The sequence below is a fragment of the Dipteris shenzhenensis genome, chromosome 14 (assembly GCF_047967505.1).
Source record: "Dipteris shenzhenensis isolate YYH24624 ecotype China chromosome 14, Dip_SZ_1.0, whole genome shotgun sequence".
Lineage (NCBI taxonomy): Eukaryota > Viridiplantae > Streptophyta > Polypodiopsida > Gleicheniales > Dipteridaceae > Dipteris > Dipteris shenzhenensis.
This window is the reverse complement of record NC_141609.1, coordinates 31,953,825-31,971,359: the sequence shown is the minus strand read 5'-3', so window position 1 is coordinate 31,971,359 and position 17,535 is coordinate 31,953,825. Positions and strand designations below refer to the sequence as shown.

The following is a 17,535-nucleotide window of genomic DNA, read 5'->3' as shown; positions in this document are numbered from 1 at the left end:
GATGCGGAGTTGTTCGGTTCTTCTACTCCCACTGCTGGGTGCGCAGGAGAATCATCTAGAGAAAAATTCCCCACTACTTCTTCCATCCAAGAGCTCGGATAGGACGGTTGGGTGTGTTCTGGAAATGGTTGAAATGTAGAGGCAACAGTTGGGCCCATTCTCTTCTTTCCTTTTTGTGCTTGCTTGAGCATTCCTCTATATGGTAGTCCAACCACCTCGTATGTAGTGTCATGAACCTCCTGTGTCGTTGGGGAGTCAGCTTCTGACATATATAAGTCGAGTAGAACAAGGTCCGCGACATCTTCTTCTCCCTGTATGCTGTGGGCTTGCCTTGAAGGTCTGAAGTTCCAGACTCCAGTGTGAATGTGGACGGCTCCTTCAAATTGACTGGCCTCTTGACCCCTCCTAGGTTGGTCAGATTGCATAATGGATTCAATAACCCTTCCAAGAGTCATTTCCGGTACCTCCTGCCTTTGAGTGACATCAGTAAGTAGGGGATCATCCTCTTCTTCTGCAGATCCATGAGTGTATTCTCCAATACCATCATTGTGCTCAGCCAGCCTATGATCTATGTGGTCATCTTCTTCTTCCATAGATTCATAAGTGTTCTCTTCAGGTCCATCATTATGCTCCGCTCGCTCATCATCTTCTTGCATAGGATCCTCTTCCTCCTCTGTTGTGACCCCATGGTCATTTTCTTGGTGTGAGGCATCCATGTCGTGTGCATCCATTGCTTCCATTGCTGCTTCATGGTCTTGTCTTTGAGTCACCCTGGTGGCCTCCCCACCACTTGGTCTGGTACTTGCGGACATCATTCGCTGATACATGTGGGGATTATTAAGAAGGCCAAAAGGCATCCGTTCATACATGAGATCAGCCAACCCAGGTGGGGAAGAGGCTTCCTGGCTCACCTCTTGCGCATTCCGTGAAGTACCAAAATGGGCTTCAGGATCCTCTTCTGGACACAACTCCACCATGTTGATGGCTAAGGATCCCAGGGCCCCCATCCAATCCAAGATGACAACTTCTTCCTCATCTGGTCTAGCATGTTCCAACAAGTACGTCAAGCTCTCACCAACGTCTCGTGCCGCTGTTACATCGGTTTCACCTTTGAAGGGTGAGTCCTCCACATAGCCCAACTCTTCTTCCTGTAGGGGCCAATCCCCAAGTGCCCATCGCTCCTCTTCCACCCCTTCTTCTTCTTCAAAATCCTCTTCCCCAAGTTCCACAGGTCGGTGGCGAGCCCTTCCAGTAACCATGTCTATTTCTAAGGATGTGGATCCCAAAGGTAGTCGAACTTCATCACTTGACCAATCTTGAATGGCCTTTGCTGAGCGTAACCATGGTCTACCAAGAAGTAGAGGATAAGTCTGCTCACCCTCTGTCATATTAAGTACAACAAAATTGGACAGGAATGTAACTCCCCCAATCTTCATGTGAACACCTTTTACAGCCCCCATAGGCTTCACCTTGCGTTGATCCGCCATGCGTACTTGGAAATGTACGTCAGTTGTCAATTTCAAACCCAGTTGTTGAAGAGTACCTCTCGGCATGATGTTTACTGCTGCCCCACCATCCAAGAAAACATCTTTCAGCTCCACCCCATTGATCTCCACTGCGAGCTTGGGACTTTGTTCACATGTGAGGGCAGCATAGGCTGAGCAATTGTCTAGTGTTACTCCATCTTGAACTGTTACTGTCTCTGGCGTGGGTCCGCCCTGAACAGATCCCCTTTGGCGCCCTCCTGGCATGCGATTCACAAATGCAATAGTCTGATGCTTGATATGTGGAGACAATTGACAGAGTTGTCGTAAGGTGATATTGGGCCTAAAATCCATCAAGTCATCCATCAAAGAATAGGGCTGGACAGTAGCAGCAATCTTTTGTGCCTTCATCCGCCGAGCTTCTGGCCGAGGGTCGAAGCTTACGCGAGGGAGAGGAGGTGCCTCTGGATTCTCAGTCAATATTTCCTGTGGTGACTCTCCCATCACCCATTTCCCCTTTTCTTTGGCACTACTAGGCTTCACCCCTTTTTCCTTCTCTTGCTTCATTGTGCTTCCTGAGTGGAAGGTGGATGGGCCTGCCTGCGACTCTTCACGTTTTTGCCCTGAAGTTGTCACTTCTGTTGCAAACCTCACTATTTTGGACTTGCGGGAAGGAAACTGAGGTGTGACTCCTTCATCTTCAGAACTAGATTGAAGATCTTTGGTGACACTCCTGATCACCTCCTGATACCTTGAAGGCATAGATTGCTCACTTGGAGCTGAGGTAGTTTTAGAGCTATTGATAGGTCTTGATGGCTGTGGGGCCCCTCGGGTCCTTTCTAATCCAGTTACAGGAGAGGACAAGGGCGATGTAGTCTTGTGCCCACTGTCCACCTTGGGGGAAGGAGGTGGGGATGCTCTTCTAGTGACTGAGCTGGTGTTAGTTGGTGATGAGGCCTCCGATATTGATGTTGAATCATCCTTACTACTGTCACCCTTCATTTGTGACCTAGTCACAGCTCCCAACACTGCACCAATCAAATGGGGTTTGTCACCCTCCCCCGCCACTACTACATCAACCATGTTGACTTGCGATGTTAATTCCCTTCTGCCATTGGGACAATCTCTGGTGTAGTGGTCATTTGTGTTGCACTGTGTACAAGAGGGTCCCCCAAATGGTTGTGTACAATCATCTTGGTAGTGGCCATACTCGCCACATCTATAGCACATGATGGGCCTGCGAAAGTTGGTACCTCTGCCTCCACGTCCACCTCGGAACCCACCCCGTCGACCGCGAACATAAGGGGGTCCATATCCACCCCCTGACATAGGTGGTTGATACTGTGCATAGTAGGGCGGAGGGTAGAAGTATGGAGCCCCAAATTCACTAGGAGTAGGAGCTTGGAGCAAAGGAGGATTAGGAGGATTAGGAAGTAGTGGAGGTGGAATGATAGGGTGGGTGGGTGGTTCAGGTGCCTTCACAGGGGCTGAAGCTAGGGGTACTGGCCCTGAAGTGGTCGGTGCAGCTTTGTTGATTGTAGCCACCAGTGGCTCCCCAATTGGATACTCCGGCAGAAGCTTCCTCAACCCCTTAAGATACCTACACTCAGAGGCATCATGTCCATGAATTTCACAAAATGTGCAAAAGGAGGTTGGGGTGGGTACCTTACGCTTCGATGGACATTCCCAGTAGCCATGGCCAGAACCCTTGCAGTCCGTGCACCAGAGACCACTTCTTATCTGAGCTTCAAAGGGTGACGGTCCATCCACTTTTGTTCTGTCTTTCAGACCTTCTTTGATTTCTTCTAATTCCTTCTTGAGTTGCTGCCATGCCTGTGAGCCCTCTTCTCTCGGAAGTTGGGCGGTCTGAGCGGGTGTTGAGGCGAAACTTAACTGGGACCGTTCCATCTTCACCGCTTCCCTCAGAAATTCTTGTAGCGAGGCATGTTCAGGAAGTTTGTCAACCAGCCTTATAGCAATGGTGGAGGGTAAAGCCTTCAAAAACCACCCCTTCATGACGGCGTCATTGGGTGGCACCGACATCTTTGCCGCCAAGACCCTCATCCTTGTGTACATGTACATCTCAGAGATGCTCTCTCCAGGCTTCATGGTGTCAGTGGATAACTCTTGGACAATCATGTGTTCGAATTTTTCCAACTTGAAAGTGCGTAAGAATTCCTCCCTTAGGTCTGTCCACGTCTGGAAGTGGTCCGGAGGAAATTGACTGTACCATACATCCGCAGCATCCTCTAATGACGAGGGAAAGATGTGAAGGAACGCATGCTCATTCTCCACACCTTTAGCTCTACATGCTGTGAGGAACTTCCTCACATGAGCTTCCGCATCTTCATGGAGGTGGCCTTTGAACTTTTGAGTCTTCACGTGGACCTTGTTGAGTAGCTCGAGAAGTCTCGCTCTGTCTGGAGGACTGAGAACGGCCGTCCCCACCCGAGAGGTTGGAGAGGGGGCCATCCCCACCCGAGAGGTTGGAGAGGATGCAAGAGTTGGAGGGAGTCCCGATGGGGCTGTAATGAGTGTTGGTGCTCCCGAAGAGGAGACCACCCCGACAACCCCTCCTGTGGAGGACCACAATGGAGAAGTCACTACTGATGTAGTCATAGAGGAAGTGTACCCAGATGGTAGGGCGTAAGTGGGGGGTCTCGGTGTTGCAGAGGGAAAGGGTGAGAACATGGAAGATGTGGGGGTGAAAGAGGATGGGAGAGCATTTGGGAAAGAGAGGGACGGACTTGAAGTCATGGATGAGTAAGCAGAAGGGAAGGAAGGAGGTGGTGGAAAAGGCAACACCGGTGTGGATGGAAAGGGAGATGAAACCATCATGGCAGGTAAAGGCATGGCCGGAGCAAAAGTACCCCCCAATGGAATAGATATAGAAGAGGGATTAGCTAGGAGCCCGGAGCTATGCGTAACAGATGAGGTAGCAGCTTGTCCACAAGAGGTTGAGGCGGGAGCAGATGGAGTCACCACTCCGGTAGAAGAGGTGGTTGATGAAGACATCGTTGCAGGAGGAGGAGAGGGGCTGCCTTGACCTTGATGAGTCCCTGAGGAGTCCTCGTCCTTAGTACCCTCTTCTTTCACCTGTTCTCCGCTTTGCACTTCTTCTTCTCCGGAGTCCGGATCTGACCACCAGGGTTCTTGTTGGTCCAAGTCAATGAGAGTGTCGATGAAGTTACTTGCTCTGGCTACTGCTCCAATGGGCTCACTTTGTGCTCGAGTTGAGGACTTCGCAAACTTTCGTCGCACGTAATGCTTCTTGTACCTAGTTTGGTCTGCCGGAAGTCTTTTCTCCACTCTCCTCAAGTACCTCCTAGTTCTCTCACTAGCTCCTTCAAATGTTTCAGAACTACTCGGCATAAGACCTCTCTCTAGGACCCTAGATCACCACTTCACTCGTGCTACTCAACACCAGCAGTGTCCCACCGTGATCGCCAAAAACTGTCTGAGGGGGGGGGTTTCTTAACACTTACTTCCGGAAGTATTACCGGAGGCCTAGGGCCACTGGTGCGAGAAGCGAGTAAGACGTGCCATAAGTGTCACTGATGGAACGTAGGTGAGTGCTTGTCGATGGTGTCAACTATGTGCAAGCGGTAGATGGTGTCAACTATGTACAAGCGGTACAAGTGCTGAAGTGATGTGAGCAAGAAGAAGACCCAAAGCGGAACAACATCATGAAAGCCATCCCTCGACATGAACAGCAAGGAACTTCAACCACATGACACAGGTCCGTTGTACCAGGTGAAGGGAGAGGAGGGGAGGAGAACACAACGAAAAGAGATTTTAGAGTAGCGAGCAGAGATGGGAAGTAGCATAACTCATTAGAGAGCAAGATGACTGATACACTCCCCGAAGATACACACGAGGCGAGCTCTTGACTCTAGCCTCTCACTCCTTCACTCCCGCCTCTCGTCCCTGCGAGAATGTCCCTCCCCTTTTTCCTTTCCCCCTCTTCACCTTCTCTTCCTCTGCTCCACCCCCGCGCTACCAATCTCCACACCTTCTTCCTATTGGTTGCCTTCTTGCACCCTTAGCCATCCTTAGCCATTCCACCGTTTGTGGGCCGCTCTGTCCTTGATGGCTTCCGCAACACTCCAGCCTGTCCTGGGTCAGTGAATCCCGTGCTCCATGTGTTCTCCTGCGCTCCTGACACTAGTTGGTTGAGAGGGTTGGTGCACCACCTATGCCTCTTAACTGATGGACTGCTTCCCATGTGCACCAACAGGTGTATCCCGCGTACCATTGCGCCAATACTTCCCTATGATTGACTTTGACCATGGTGAGTCGAGGTTGAGGTTTGGCACCCTTCAGTCATGTATTGCTTCCGTCATGTCCATGTCAAGTCCATGTCATGTCCAAGTCATGTCCATGTCAAGTCATGTCATGTCCAAGTCATGTCCATGTCAAGTCCAAGATGTGAACACATGTGAACACGCTGCGACTAGGTATGACCAAGGTCTGACCAAGGTCTAACAACTTGGCATGTTGCTGAGGTGACCATGACGTGACCCAAGTGTGACTCTTGGTGGGTCGCCATAAACTTTGAGTACAACAGCCTAACCTATAGATCTATTTCCAGCTTTGTCACCGCTTTTTGAGGACTGCAATAATTGCTCACTTTCCCTGCGCGCCGTGCCTAACCTATAGATCTATTGCTTCCTTTGTCCTCCTCATATGGGGGCTTACAGGTGAGGATAGTAACTCTAACACCTTGTAGGATCCTATAGGTGTCATATGGGCCACATTGGTTCATCTAGACTAGTTTTAAGTTTTTAGGGTTAAAGTACCAAATCACTAGTTTGGACTCAGTATGTATAATCAAACATTGGCACTTTCACTTGATACTAGTTGGGTTTCTCATTGTGCAATACAAGCTTTCTCAAACATTGGCAATTTCATTTGATACTAGTTGGGTTTCTCATTGTGCAATACAAGCTTTCTTGCTTCTAACTTGTGCTCATTAGCGCAAGGTTCCATGTTTGCAGCATCCTTTAAGAAGAGCCACCACACGAGGCTTGTGGAAGCTTGATTGTGCAAGCCGTTTTACAGAAAAAGAGCATAACTTGCATGTTTCTCAAGATTTTTGCATGCTTTTTGTTCCAAGAGCGATCTACTCAATTGGCAAACTTGTTGAAATCCTCAAATGCCACTTTGGTTGAACAAATTAGGCACACAAAGTAAAAAATAACATTTTTCAATGTACCAAATGGTGGATGTGAATCGTTTTTGTGGATATAAGTTTCATTGCTTTTGCAGAAATCTAAACAATTGGTTCTGATTTTTGGATTTTGAGCTTCGTGTTTTGAGTTGAATGCTTGTTGGCATGCATTTCACTTCACAACAATAGGATCATATGTGTGATATACAATATGAGCAAAAAGAGAACCACTCTATATTGCCGGTTATTTAATGATTTTATGAACATTGTGCAATTACCCTTGAATTTGGAATGCTTTGCTGCAAGTTCCAATGACTTTGAATATTGCACACGTTTCAGTGATATACTCTTATCTTGTGACAATAGTCACTTTGGGATTTTACTTTATTTGCTCTTTGCCATCATGCGTTCTCTTTTAGTAAGCTTGATCTCTAGGGGTTCAAGGCCTCTAAACATTTGCAATAATTGCATCTTATGTATTGATTCGTGAAAAACATGCCATCCCATGTGCTTACCCCTGAAGGTACATCATGGCAATTAAAGGACAATGAAATCTTGTCTTTCTTAAGCTAAAAAAGAAAGCATTTTTTGTCACTTCTTGATGTCCTTTGAAATCATTCCTATGAAGAAGATAAATGGTGATCTATTCATTAACTTGTATCATGTTTAGGTCACTAACATAGTATTTCATTGACTTAACTGTCAGATATTTTTTTATAAAATTTTATTTTAAGAAAGTTAAGGGATGAATCCTATAAGTGTGATTTTGGCTGGGATAATACATCAGATATTATTTTTGATGTCAGCATAATATACTAGGGAGTCACTTTAATTATAATCAGGCACTTCTAGAATTTTTTGTTGATAATTTGAGATCTTATCTTTTGCAGCCATGTCAAGATTTTGCTTGGCTTGTTGGTCCTTGGGGTAGATGCACCCATGGTTGCCCTCAATATAGACAAAGATGTGTTGAGGTAGAGCTTTTTTTTTTTTGGTTCTTGCTGTCATATTTCACGTTGCATTTTAACATGCACTTGGTACATAACATATCTATGCTCTTAGGTGAACATGTGAAGGGGCATCACACAATTACAGTTTATCTTTAAAGAGAAAGAGTTTAACAAAATGTCTTTGATGAGCTCCTATGCAAGCCTGGGCTGTGTCATTGCTTGTTCGTGCTGCAGCATCTCACCTCCCTTGCTATTCCTCGTAGCCCTCCCCCCCCCTCTCTCTTCTATATTGTCATTTCCTCTGCCCTCTCATCTGTTTAGTATACCCTTTACCTCAACCATCTCTCACCAGTTGTCTGGTATTCAGTTAGACAGATTTTCGTGACTTTAAATCTTCCCTTCTCTCAATATGGATCTACTCCAATCACGTGTAGTAGGGCAGGGTTTGGGAGCACGTGGCTTCTCTAATCACAGCTGAGATGAGGCTAATCCTGGATTCCCCTTTTTATGTCACAGGAGTTAGGGGGGGCGCTAAGACAAATGCCCATGTGATGATGGGCATTTGATGTCACGGGAGTAACGGGGGCACTAAGGCAAATGCCCATGTGATGAAGAAAATAGAAGTCATGATGGCATCACTTTTATTTTCTTCATTAAGCAATTGGATGGGTTCAAAGAGAGTCACCAGACTTGGCTATTCATCTGTTTGATTTTGAGAAGGCATATGATAGGGTGGATTGGGGTTTTTGGAAGTAACACTTTGACATATGGGATTTTTATAGACTTGGATTATACGGGTTTTCTCTCTCTACCAGTGAGCCCATAGTCAAGTTCTAATGCAGTGGGGTAGAGGAGTTTTGAGTTCAGGATTTCCATGTCTGTTTGCCAGGGATGACCTCTTTCTCCCTTTCTGTCTACATTTTTCTAGTGTAGGTGATGAGTGATTTCCTTTGCTCGCAAGAAAGAATCACAAGAATTTTGTCTTCTGACCAGGAATGGTGAAGGATTCCTTGGTAACAAGATTTGACCAGGAATGGTGAAGGATTCCTTGACAACGAGCTCAAGGATGATGCAACTTCTTGAGGGCCTCCCTCAGAATTTGCTGTCCTTCAAGGAAGCATTGGAGATTTTTCGTCATGCTGTAGGAGCGTCCATCAATTGGCACCAATTCATAGGGTTCTATGTCAGTGTCAGTCATGTAGATGCTCCAAGATGGGGGGAGGATCTTGGTTTTAGATGGATTGAGAGGGGCACTATGGCCAAGTATTTGGCATGCCAAGTAGAAATGAATTGACCCTTACCCTGAGTCTTGGAGACCGCCGTCATAAGGAACACCATTTTATTGGAGCTCCAGATTTGGCCTCCAAAACTCGTCATGAGCCATTCTTTTGCAACTGCATGGTACATTGCATATTTACTGGTGTTTTCCTTGCTTATGCATTGGTCAGCTCAGGAAATTGATGCAAAACTACCTCAGGGTGCGGTCATTACTACATCAAAGTAGATGCTCCCTTAACTGGCCCCCTTAGAGACAAGATAGACCAGCAGATTTTTAGTTGGAACAATGCTTCAACCCATTAGAGGTTAGCCAAATGCATGCATTTAGTTCTTAAACTATTGGTATCAAGCTACAAGCTCTTTGGTCTACATGTGAGTGCTCTCATTTTTGTTCATTGCTCTAGTCATTTCATTTCCATTTCATTATGTCTTCTTTTGAGTATCACTTCCTCTCTCCCTAGCCTACCCTCTCTCTCTCCCTGTTTCCACCATGTTCCTTCAATGCTCCCTATAGAAGTTGAGCTTCACTGGAAGCTCGATCGGCCAGGTCTGAAATGTGTATAGCTGTAGAAGATCCTTTTTCATCACCATGGAGATCTCTCTTGGGAAACCTCCCCCTAGCCCAATGCTTGCAAAGTGTCCTCCTGCCTTGGTGCCATGTGTCCCTCAAGGGACCTTACCTTTTTGGCCCTCTCATGGGCTCCCCTTTGCATCTCTTAAGGTAGGAGGTCTTCCACACCCATTGGAGATTCCATCTGGCAAATGGGAAAGCATCTCCATGGATTTTATTGTGGGATTACCTAGGACACAGAGGGGGCACAACTCTGTATGGGTAATTGTGGATTGGTTGACCAAGATGGCTCATTTTATTCCTGTCAATGAAGATGTTAAAACTCCAGAATTAGCTAGGCTATTTGTGGAGCATATCTATAGATTGTATGGGCTACCAGCAGGTATTGTTAGTGACCGGGATAGCAAATTTAACAACCATTTTTGGAGGGCTATGTTTATGAGGTTAGAAACTTCATTGAATATGAGCACTGCGGATCATCCACAGAGTGATGATCAAACTGAAAGATTCAATCAGATCATTGAGGATATGCTTTGAGCTAATTGGGAATAGTATTTGACCATATTAGAATTTGCATATAACAGTGCCAAACATTCAGCTATAGGTTTTAGTCCATTCATAATGATGTATGGATTTCAACCAAGAGCCCCAATGGCAGTGGGACTAAAAAAAGAGAAGGTGCAAAGGGGCTATTTGGGGCTTTAGATCCTGCTTGTTTATTTTTAGGGCAATTCCAAGCAGCATGGTCTTTGCCCAAACATTTGAAGCAAAGATTTTACTGTCTAGCCCTTTCATAATCCTCTTTCTTCAAGGGAGGATAATTTTGTGTTTGAGGTTTCTTAGGTGGTGCTTGAGGGTCCTCCTTCTTAAAGTGCCCCCTCCTTTTTCAAATTGGGAAATTTGTTGAACTTAGAAACAAAACCTGTTTGCTCTGAAGTTTCATTTTTTTTTTTTGCACAAAAAGTAGTGCTAGTTATATTACTTGAAAGCGAGAGTACAAGAAGGCCTAAAGGCCAGCGGGCTGTAATCACAAAACAGATTCAGCCCGAGAAATCAAAAAACTAAATACAAGCCTCCTAGGGCATAATCATCGGGGAGTGGACAAACAGCCACGGTGGAGGGGCATAATGCCACTGAAGACTCTGAGTGGAGTGCTAAAAGAATAACTCCCGGTGATCCCAGTCGCGAAGGAAACGTCGTCTCTTTTCCTTCCCTGCTCGGGACTCTCCCTGTATCTGATCCCACTGACCCCCCTTGAGCGTGTGAATGATCGTGCTCCAGATATCTGCTAGGGTCTGAGTAGTAGAGGTAGTCTGAGCTCCTACAGTCTGCGCGCATCTGGAAGTCCAGATATGCCAGCCTGCGATGCTCCCTATGATCTCCCAAACTGGGTGTCGAGGCAACGCTCCTGCATCTGTCTCTGTCAGATGCCAAGGGAAGCTGTCCATGTAAGCCCAAGTGGCCTGCGTGATGAAAAAGACGGGATCCTGTCTAGAGAACTCATAGGCCAAGTGATGCCCCGACTCAGTGCTGCACCAACAAACGGCTCCCCAAGTGATCGGTCCTAGCTCGGGTGTAGTCCTAGCTAAGATCCCCATGATTCCCTTCCAAACCGTCTGCGCATGCGAACAGCTCCAAAGGCAATGCTTTAGGGTCTCCTCCTCCTGAAAGCACATCTGGCAATGCCCCTCCTGCCCCATGTGTCTCAGCCAGCTGCCAACTGGAAGCCCCTTATGTACCACCATCCAAAGGAAGTAGGAGATCCTCCTTGGATGCCAGCTAGCCCAAAGAGTCTTCCAGAAGGTGCGAAGAAAGACCAAGGATATCCTCTGGGCATACCAGCTATGTGCCTGTGTGGGTAGCCCACGCTGGAGAGCCCCAAGAGCACGCCGACCCGTGTGTGCACTGTAAGAAAAGAAGGGGGTGGGGTTCTCTGAGGTCTCCGATGGTGGCCAACGCCACTCCCTTGGGTCCCACTCCACCTCTGACAAGGAGCGGCCCTCCCAAATCCAGAGTCTCCAATCTTGGTCCTGTATAATCAGGGGGTCTATATGCCACGTCTTCCCTTGCAGCCCTACAATGCGAAGGCGCTGCCAGGGAAGCTGGGGGTCGATCATGGCCTCTCTGCTCTGTAGGCGACTGTCATCAGTGATGGAGAAGAAGTGTACCGAAGAGTCCGAGAAGAGGCCTGCCACCACCAAAGGAATGCCTCATGGAGTGAACTGTCCGAGCCACCTCTCATCTCCCGGGAAGAGCTGTCTGGTGTCTACGGGAATCCTCCAACCTGCAGGGATGGCAGCATCAATCTCCGCTCGCCGAGCTTGGATCCCACGAGCCGTACCTACTGCTGCTGCCAGCTCGCCTGGACTCAGCAGACTGTAGACGTCCCTCTAGAGCGCACGGGCCCACGCGCCCAGAGCGCCCAAGGGATATGGGATCTCTCTCCGAGCTCACAACCTGCACCATCTGTCACCTGGCTGCTCCAAATCAGGGGCTGTCTGTCTGTCTGTCTCCTCTCGACAGCTAGGAGGGACCTGGGAGAGGCTGTGTTGCAACTTTCTCCAGACTGAAATGAGGCTACGGAGGAAGGGGGAACGGGGCTGAGTCAAAGGTGTTGAAGTGAAGATCCATCGGATAGAAGGCTGCCAAACACCCCCTAACTGGGGGGTACACCCACTGAGACCATGCTGTAGCAAGAGCTTCCACGTCTGTCCTCCTGGGGTCACAAGGCCGCGGATGACTAGCTTGCCAAGAAGTGCCCGACTCTGAAGCTCTAGATCTATGATGCCAAGGCCGCCCTCTGCCTGGGGGAGAATGATCGTCTGCCAGGCGACCCTAGCTCGGGTGGTGCCGGAGCCGTCTGAACCAGACCATAGGAAATTCCGCACCAGTCTCCTCAGCTGGGCTACACAAGACCTCGAGAAACACCAGCAAGAGGCCACGTACCAAGCAGTGGCAAGAAGGACCTGGTTGACCACAAGGGCCCTGCCTGCCAAGGAAAGTCGAGCCGTGCTCCAGAAAGCAAGCTTCCGTCGTATGGAGGCTAGGACCGGCAAGAACTGCTGAGCCGGTGTGATGTCCAGGCCTACCTGGAATCCCAGGTAACGTGTCGTCTGTCCTCTAGGGATCCAACGAAACCCCAGGAAAATACCCCACTGTGAGCTGGCTCTCGGATCCGTAAGAAAACCAACCGACTTATGCCAGTTGATTTTTGCTCCAGCCGCAAGGCAAAACATCTCTAGGGACAGTCTCACACGCTCCAGTGACTCGACATCATCCTGCACGTATAGGGCTGTGTCGTCTGCATACTCGGAGTCCAACAGCTCGGCATCCTCTCGAATAGGGAGACGCATCCCGTGAAGACCAGTGGTGCGAGCTCGAAGGAAGTGTGTCATGGCCTCCGCAAAAAATAGGAAGAGGTAAGGCGCTAATGGACAGCCCTGATGTACCGAGCGCTCAAGTGTGAATCTCTCCCCCATCCTGCCGCTAATGATAACCCGACTGAAGGCCGATCTGTAAAGGCTAGCAATACCTCCAATCCACTCGTCCGGGAAACCGAACCGAGCGAGTGTACCTTCCAAGAAAGACCAGTCTACCCTGTCGTACGCCTTCTCAAAGTCGAGAAGGAGTATGGCAAGGTGCTGTCCACTGTGCTAGGCCCATTCCGTCGCCTCTGTGAAAGTGAAGATGTTGTCCAAGATGCTACGATCTTGGACAAAACCAGTTTGGGTGTCGTGAATCAGATCGTGTAGCAGGGGGCGGATGCGACTGCTGATCATCTTCGCGAGGATTTTGTAGGCGGTCGGGAGGAGGGTGATTGGGCGCCACTGTCTGATCTCCTGGCGGTCCCCCCCTTTGGGGATGAGGCAAATCAGGCATGTTGCAAGGCTCTCTGGCATCTGCCCGCTGGAGAAGATGTGCTGGAAGGCTGCGAGCAAGGGCCGGTGGATCTGCTCCCAAAAGGTGGTGAAGAAAGCTCTAGAGAGGCCATCCTCACCTGGGCATTTCTGCCCATCAATAGCACTCACCGCATCCTGCATCTCCGCAACTGTGAAGGGTGCGAGAAGGGTATCGCTCATGCTGGGCTGCACGAGTCTCGGTGTAGATCTCCACACCTCCTCCCTGCAAATGCGACCACGAGGGTCTGGGGGCTCCTGCTGGAATAAAGATCTGTAGAAGTCTGTCGCTAAGTCCCAGACCTCATCTGGATCTGTCCTGACACTACCATCCTGCGCCCTAAGAGAACGGAGCTGTTCCCCTGCTGACCTCTGTCCATGAGTCCTGAAAAACTCCCTGCACATCCTGTCGCCTTTCCTAGCCCAGAAGGACTTGGAAGCATGAAATGAAAACTCTGAGCGACGCTGGGTGATCTCCTCTAGCATGGCCCGGGCCCGAACCTCCTGTTGTCTGAGCTCCTCTGTCTGAGCTCCTCAGAGCCTGGAGAAGACTGTTGCATCCTCTGAATCGAGGCGAGGTCACGTCTGAGACCCCTCTCCCGCGCCCAACACCGCTGTCTGACCTGAATCGCCTCATGCTGGCAAATGCGGCTAGACTCATCAAGTGCCTGCGCTACCTGTGCTGCCATATCCCTGGTAGGGTCCCACTCCTGCTCCCATAGGTCCACAATCCTGCTGTGAACCGCTGCTCTGGTGTATATGGAATCTGGGATCCCGACATGAACGTGGAGGTGAGGACTGAGAGGCCGAGTCCAGGACTAGGATGACTGGGGCATGGTCTGAAAGTGTCATCCCTGGAACCACTCCTGACTCTCCTCCTCTGCCAAGCGCCCAATCACTGACATAGAAACGGTCCAGTCTCCCCAGGAGTCTGCCTCCCTCCCTCCTGTAACCCCAAGAGAAGTCCAGACTCCCAGGCCATCTGCGAAAGGAAGGCTCCCTCCACTTGTCCCGGCCTCCAACTGCAAAGAGGAAGGAGTCCCAATCTGCCTGCTCTGCATGAGCTATACTGAGGAACTCTGGGCCCCTTCCCTGCTGATCCTCTAAGGTCTCAAGGTTGTTGAAGTCCCCTCCTACAATCCAAGAGTCCATCTCTGGTAATAGGTCTGTCAAGGATCTCCAAAAAATGGATCTACGTCTGAGATCAGTCGGAGCGTAGATATTGAGGATGCCGATGTGGGATCCCTCAATATGCTAGCCCACCCAAAGCGCCCGTCCTGGGATCAAAGTGCAAGAACCAAACACATGCTGAACTAGAGAAGCGTCGATGGAGGTACAGACACCTCCGCTTCTCCCCTGCTCGCCAATCGAAGGTTCCCAGTAGGTGTGGGAGCGTCCTGTGAGGACCTTCCCACAAATACTAGTCTGTGAAGCCGAAAGCTTGTGTTCCTGTAATAGGAGCACATCTATCTTTCCCACCAAAGCTGGCTGGAGCTCCTGTCTGAGCACCATCTTCCTGGGGCCACGGGTGCCTGATGAGTGGAACCCGTTGACATTCCAAGAGATAATGTGTAAACTCATGAGGAGGGAAGGTGGGCCACAAACAGCTGTCTGCTAGCGGTGGAAGTCGAAGTGGTCGAAGGATGTCCTGTGTGGAGACGAAGGTGCTTCTGTGAAGGTTTCGAAGGAGAGGCCGGATCATCGGACCCATCCTCTAAAACCTTCAGCAGAGGGGAAAGGCCTTTCGTCCTATGGTGGTAAGCTCTCTCTAACCAGCTCGACGCCTCTGCCAAGGAAATGCTGTAGAAGCCTACAATCTCTGAAGTCCTCCAGGGGCGAAGCCCTTCCACGTAAGCCCACTCCAGCGGTGGTCTGATAATGACCAGGAGTCGGAAACGTTTGGCGCTGTGGCGCCAACGCAGACGAACATCGCCCTCCTGCCACTGCTGCTGAAGAAGCTCCACTGCTCTGCTACCAATCCAGTCCTGCACCTGCTCCTGGGTCTAGTCTCGTATCGTCTCCCAAACATTTTCATTCGTCCATTGCTCATTCCCTTCACTGGAGATAGTGAAGGAATAGCTAGGACCATCGTGCGGAGCCAGGATGGAAACCTTACCCTCCGGATGAAGAAGATGCTGATGTCTAGGCATGCGGGAAAGGAGCCAATACCCGCTGCATCCAAGTAGTCCCAAGGACCTGCTCGGTAAAACTCCAATGGAAGAGCTCTAGGAGCAGCCTTTGGGCTTGGGGATGAAGATGAGGAGTCTGAACCGGAGGGAGGGGTGCTGGCCACCTGTGGGGAAAGGCCTATCCCTGCCGTCGGGCTCGAAAGGATAAACGAGGGTGAGGTCTGTGCAGGCTTCGGGGCTGAAGGTGGCGTAGGTGGGGGGGGGGGGGTTCCTTCTGGGTCATGCTCGAGGAAGAGGGTGGAGCGGAAACCACTGGTGCGGGGGGTGATCCTGGAGGGGGGGTGGGGGTCGGAGAATCGAGGAGGGGGGAGGTGGGGGAGGGCGGGGTGAGGGATGAGGGGGAGGCTACCTTCTCCTTTCCTTTCTCCTTCCCCTTACCGAGCTGCTGATGAGTAGGGATCATCTGAGGGGGCTCTGGCTGTGGCTGGGAAGGTTTTTTTGGGCCTGCCTTGTTGCCCTTCCGTTTTCATTTGACTTCCGTCCAGCCTTCCCCTTCGGGAGGGGATGTCGCTGACTGGAGCGGAGGATCCTGAGCTGCCTGAACGGGGGTCTTCTGGGAATCTGTACCCGTGAAGCGAGGACAAGAGCAAGCCTGGTGCCCGAAGCCATGGCATCTCAGACACTGGTTTGGGCGACCAATGACCAGAATGCGCTGCGTCACCACACCTGTGTCTGTCTCTATCTCGAACTCCGACGGGATGCTCTGTGGATCAAGGACTGCCACTTTGACACGTGGCACCCCTTGGGCTGCCGCCGCATCAACGTAAGTGTCCTGCATAGGCCAACCAAAGTGTGCCCCCAGGTCCTTGATGATCGGGTGAAGCTTGGTTGCGAGACTTGGGAAGATAAGGGTAACTGGGTGTTGAGGAATACGAAAGCGGGAATCGAAGTCCGCTACACTGAAACCCCTATACCAAGGGACCATGAGGATGATCTTCCCACCCACAGAAGTAGGGGATCGCCTGACTATGTCGCTCGCAGCCTGTGCTGAGGAGAGCTTAAGCCAAAAAATGCCACGTCCCATGAGTGCCACCTCCTCAATGTTGACTGTCCTCGAGGTAGAGGGTGGACTGCAATCAATCCCTGATGTCTGCTCGTGAAGGAGAGAAACCAATGACCCTCCCATAAACTGATGTCTGGGAGAAGTCCATGGCGGCCTGCTTCACCAAGGAGACCTGGTGCTCTGTCAAGGTAACGCGATAGGCTGGTGGAGGGGGGGGGTCCGTCGGGGCCACCGGTTCCGGGCACGTAGCCGCCATATCGCTTGACTAACTGCGAACTCCCGAGGTAGGTGAAGGGAAAAGAAGAGGGGGGTGAGAGGTAAGGACTAAGGGTGGAAGAAGGTGGGCGGGGACAAGGGGTGGCCAAAAAAAAAAAAAAAAAAGGGGGGGACTAAGGGTGGTGAGGGGAACTAAGGTGAGGTGAGCGGAGCGGAGTGGTGTGAGGCGGGTTGGGTGAGGTGAGCGTAGTGGAGCGGGGTGCGGTGAGTGGAGTGGGGTGAGGTGAACGGAACGGGTGGGCGGGGTGGAGCGGAGAGAGGGGGTCCAGGCGGGAAGGGTGAGGAGAGTGGAGCGGAACGGAGGGAGGTGGGATGGGGTGAGGTGAGAGGAGAGGAGAGGAGGGAAACAAGACGGAGCGGGACGGAGTGAGAGTAGCGAGGAAAAGGGGGGGGGTAGCGACGGGCGGAGGAGTGAGTGTAGTGAAGAGAGGGGGGGGAGGGGGTAGCGACGGGCGGAGGAGTTGGCGGAGAGGGGGAGAGCGTAGCGGAGAGAGGGGGCGAAGGCTGCACGGCAGCAGTCGACGGAGGGAGGGAGAGGGCCGCGCAGGTAGCGAGGGGGGGGTAGACGGGGAGCGAAGGGGGAGGGAGCTCGCAGGAGCCTGAAGTTTCAATTTTGTATCTTATCGTCGTATATTTAGGCATACTTAATTACTTCCTCAAAGGTTTTGGGAGAATTCTTTTCACCTCAACCTTATAAGTGTCTTTAAGACCTCTCACG

At 50.4% G+C, this 17,535-nt stretch overlaps 1 protein-coding gene across 1 annotated transcript in view; it reads left to right on the top strand.

The window, feature by feature from the left end:
- LOC147894483 (uncharacterized) overlaps positions 1-17,535 on the top strand; it is a 214,759-nt gene that overhangs the window by 32,735 nt on the left and 164,489 nt on the right. Inside the window, exons 5-6 of the mRNA XM_087385319.1 lie at positions 7,389-7,455; positions 7,545-7,581. Coding sequence (XP_087241445.1) covers positions 7,389-7,455; positions 7,545-7,581 — 104 coding nt within the window. The remainder of the gene's footprint in view (positions 1-7,388; positions 7,456-7,544; positions 7,582-17,535) is intronic.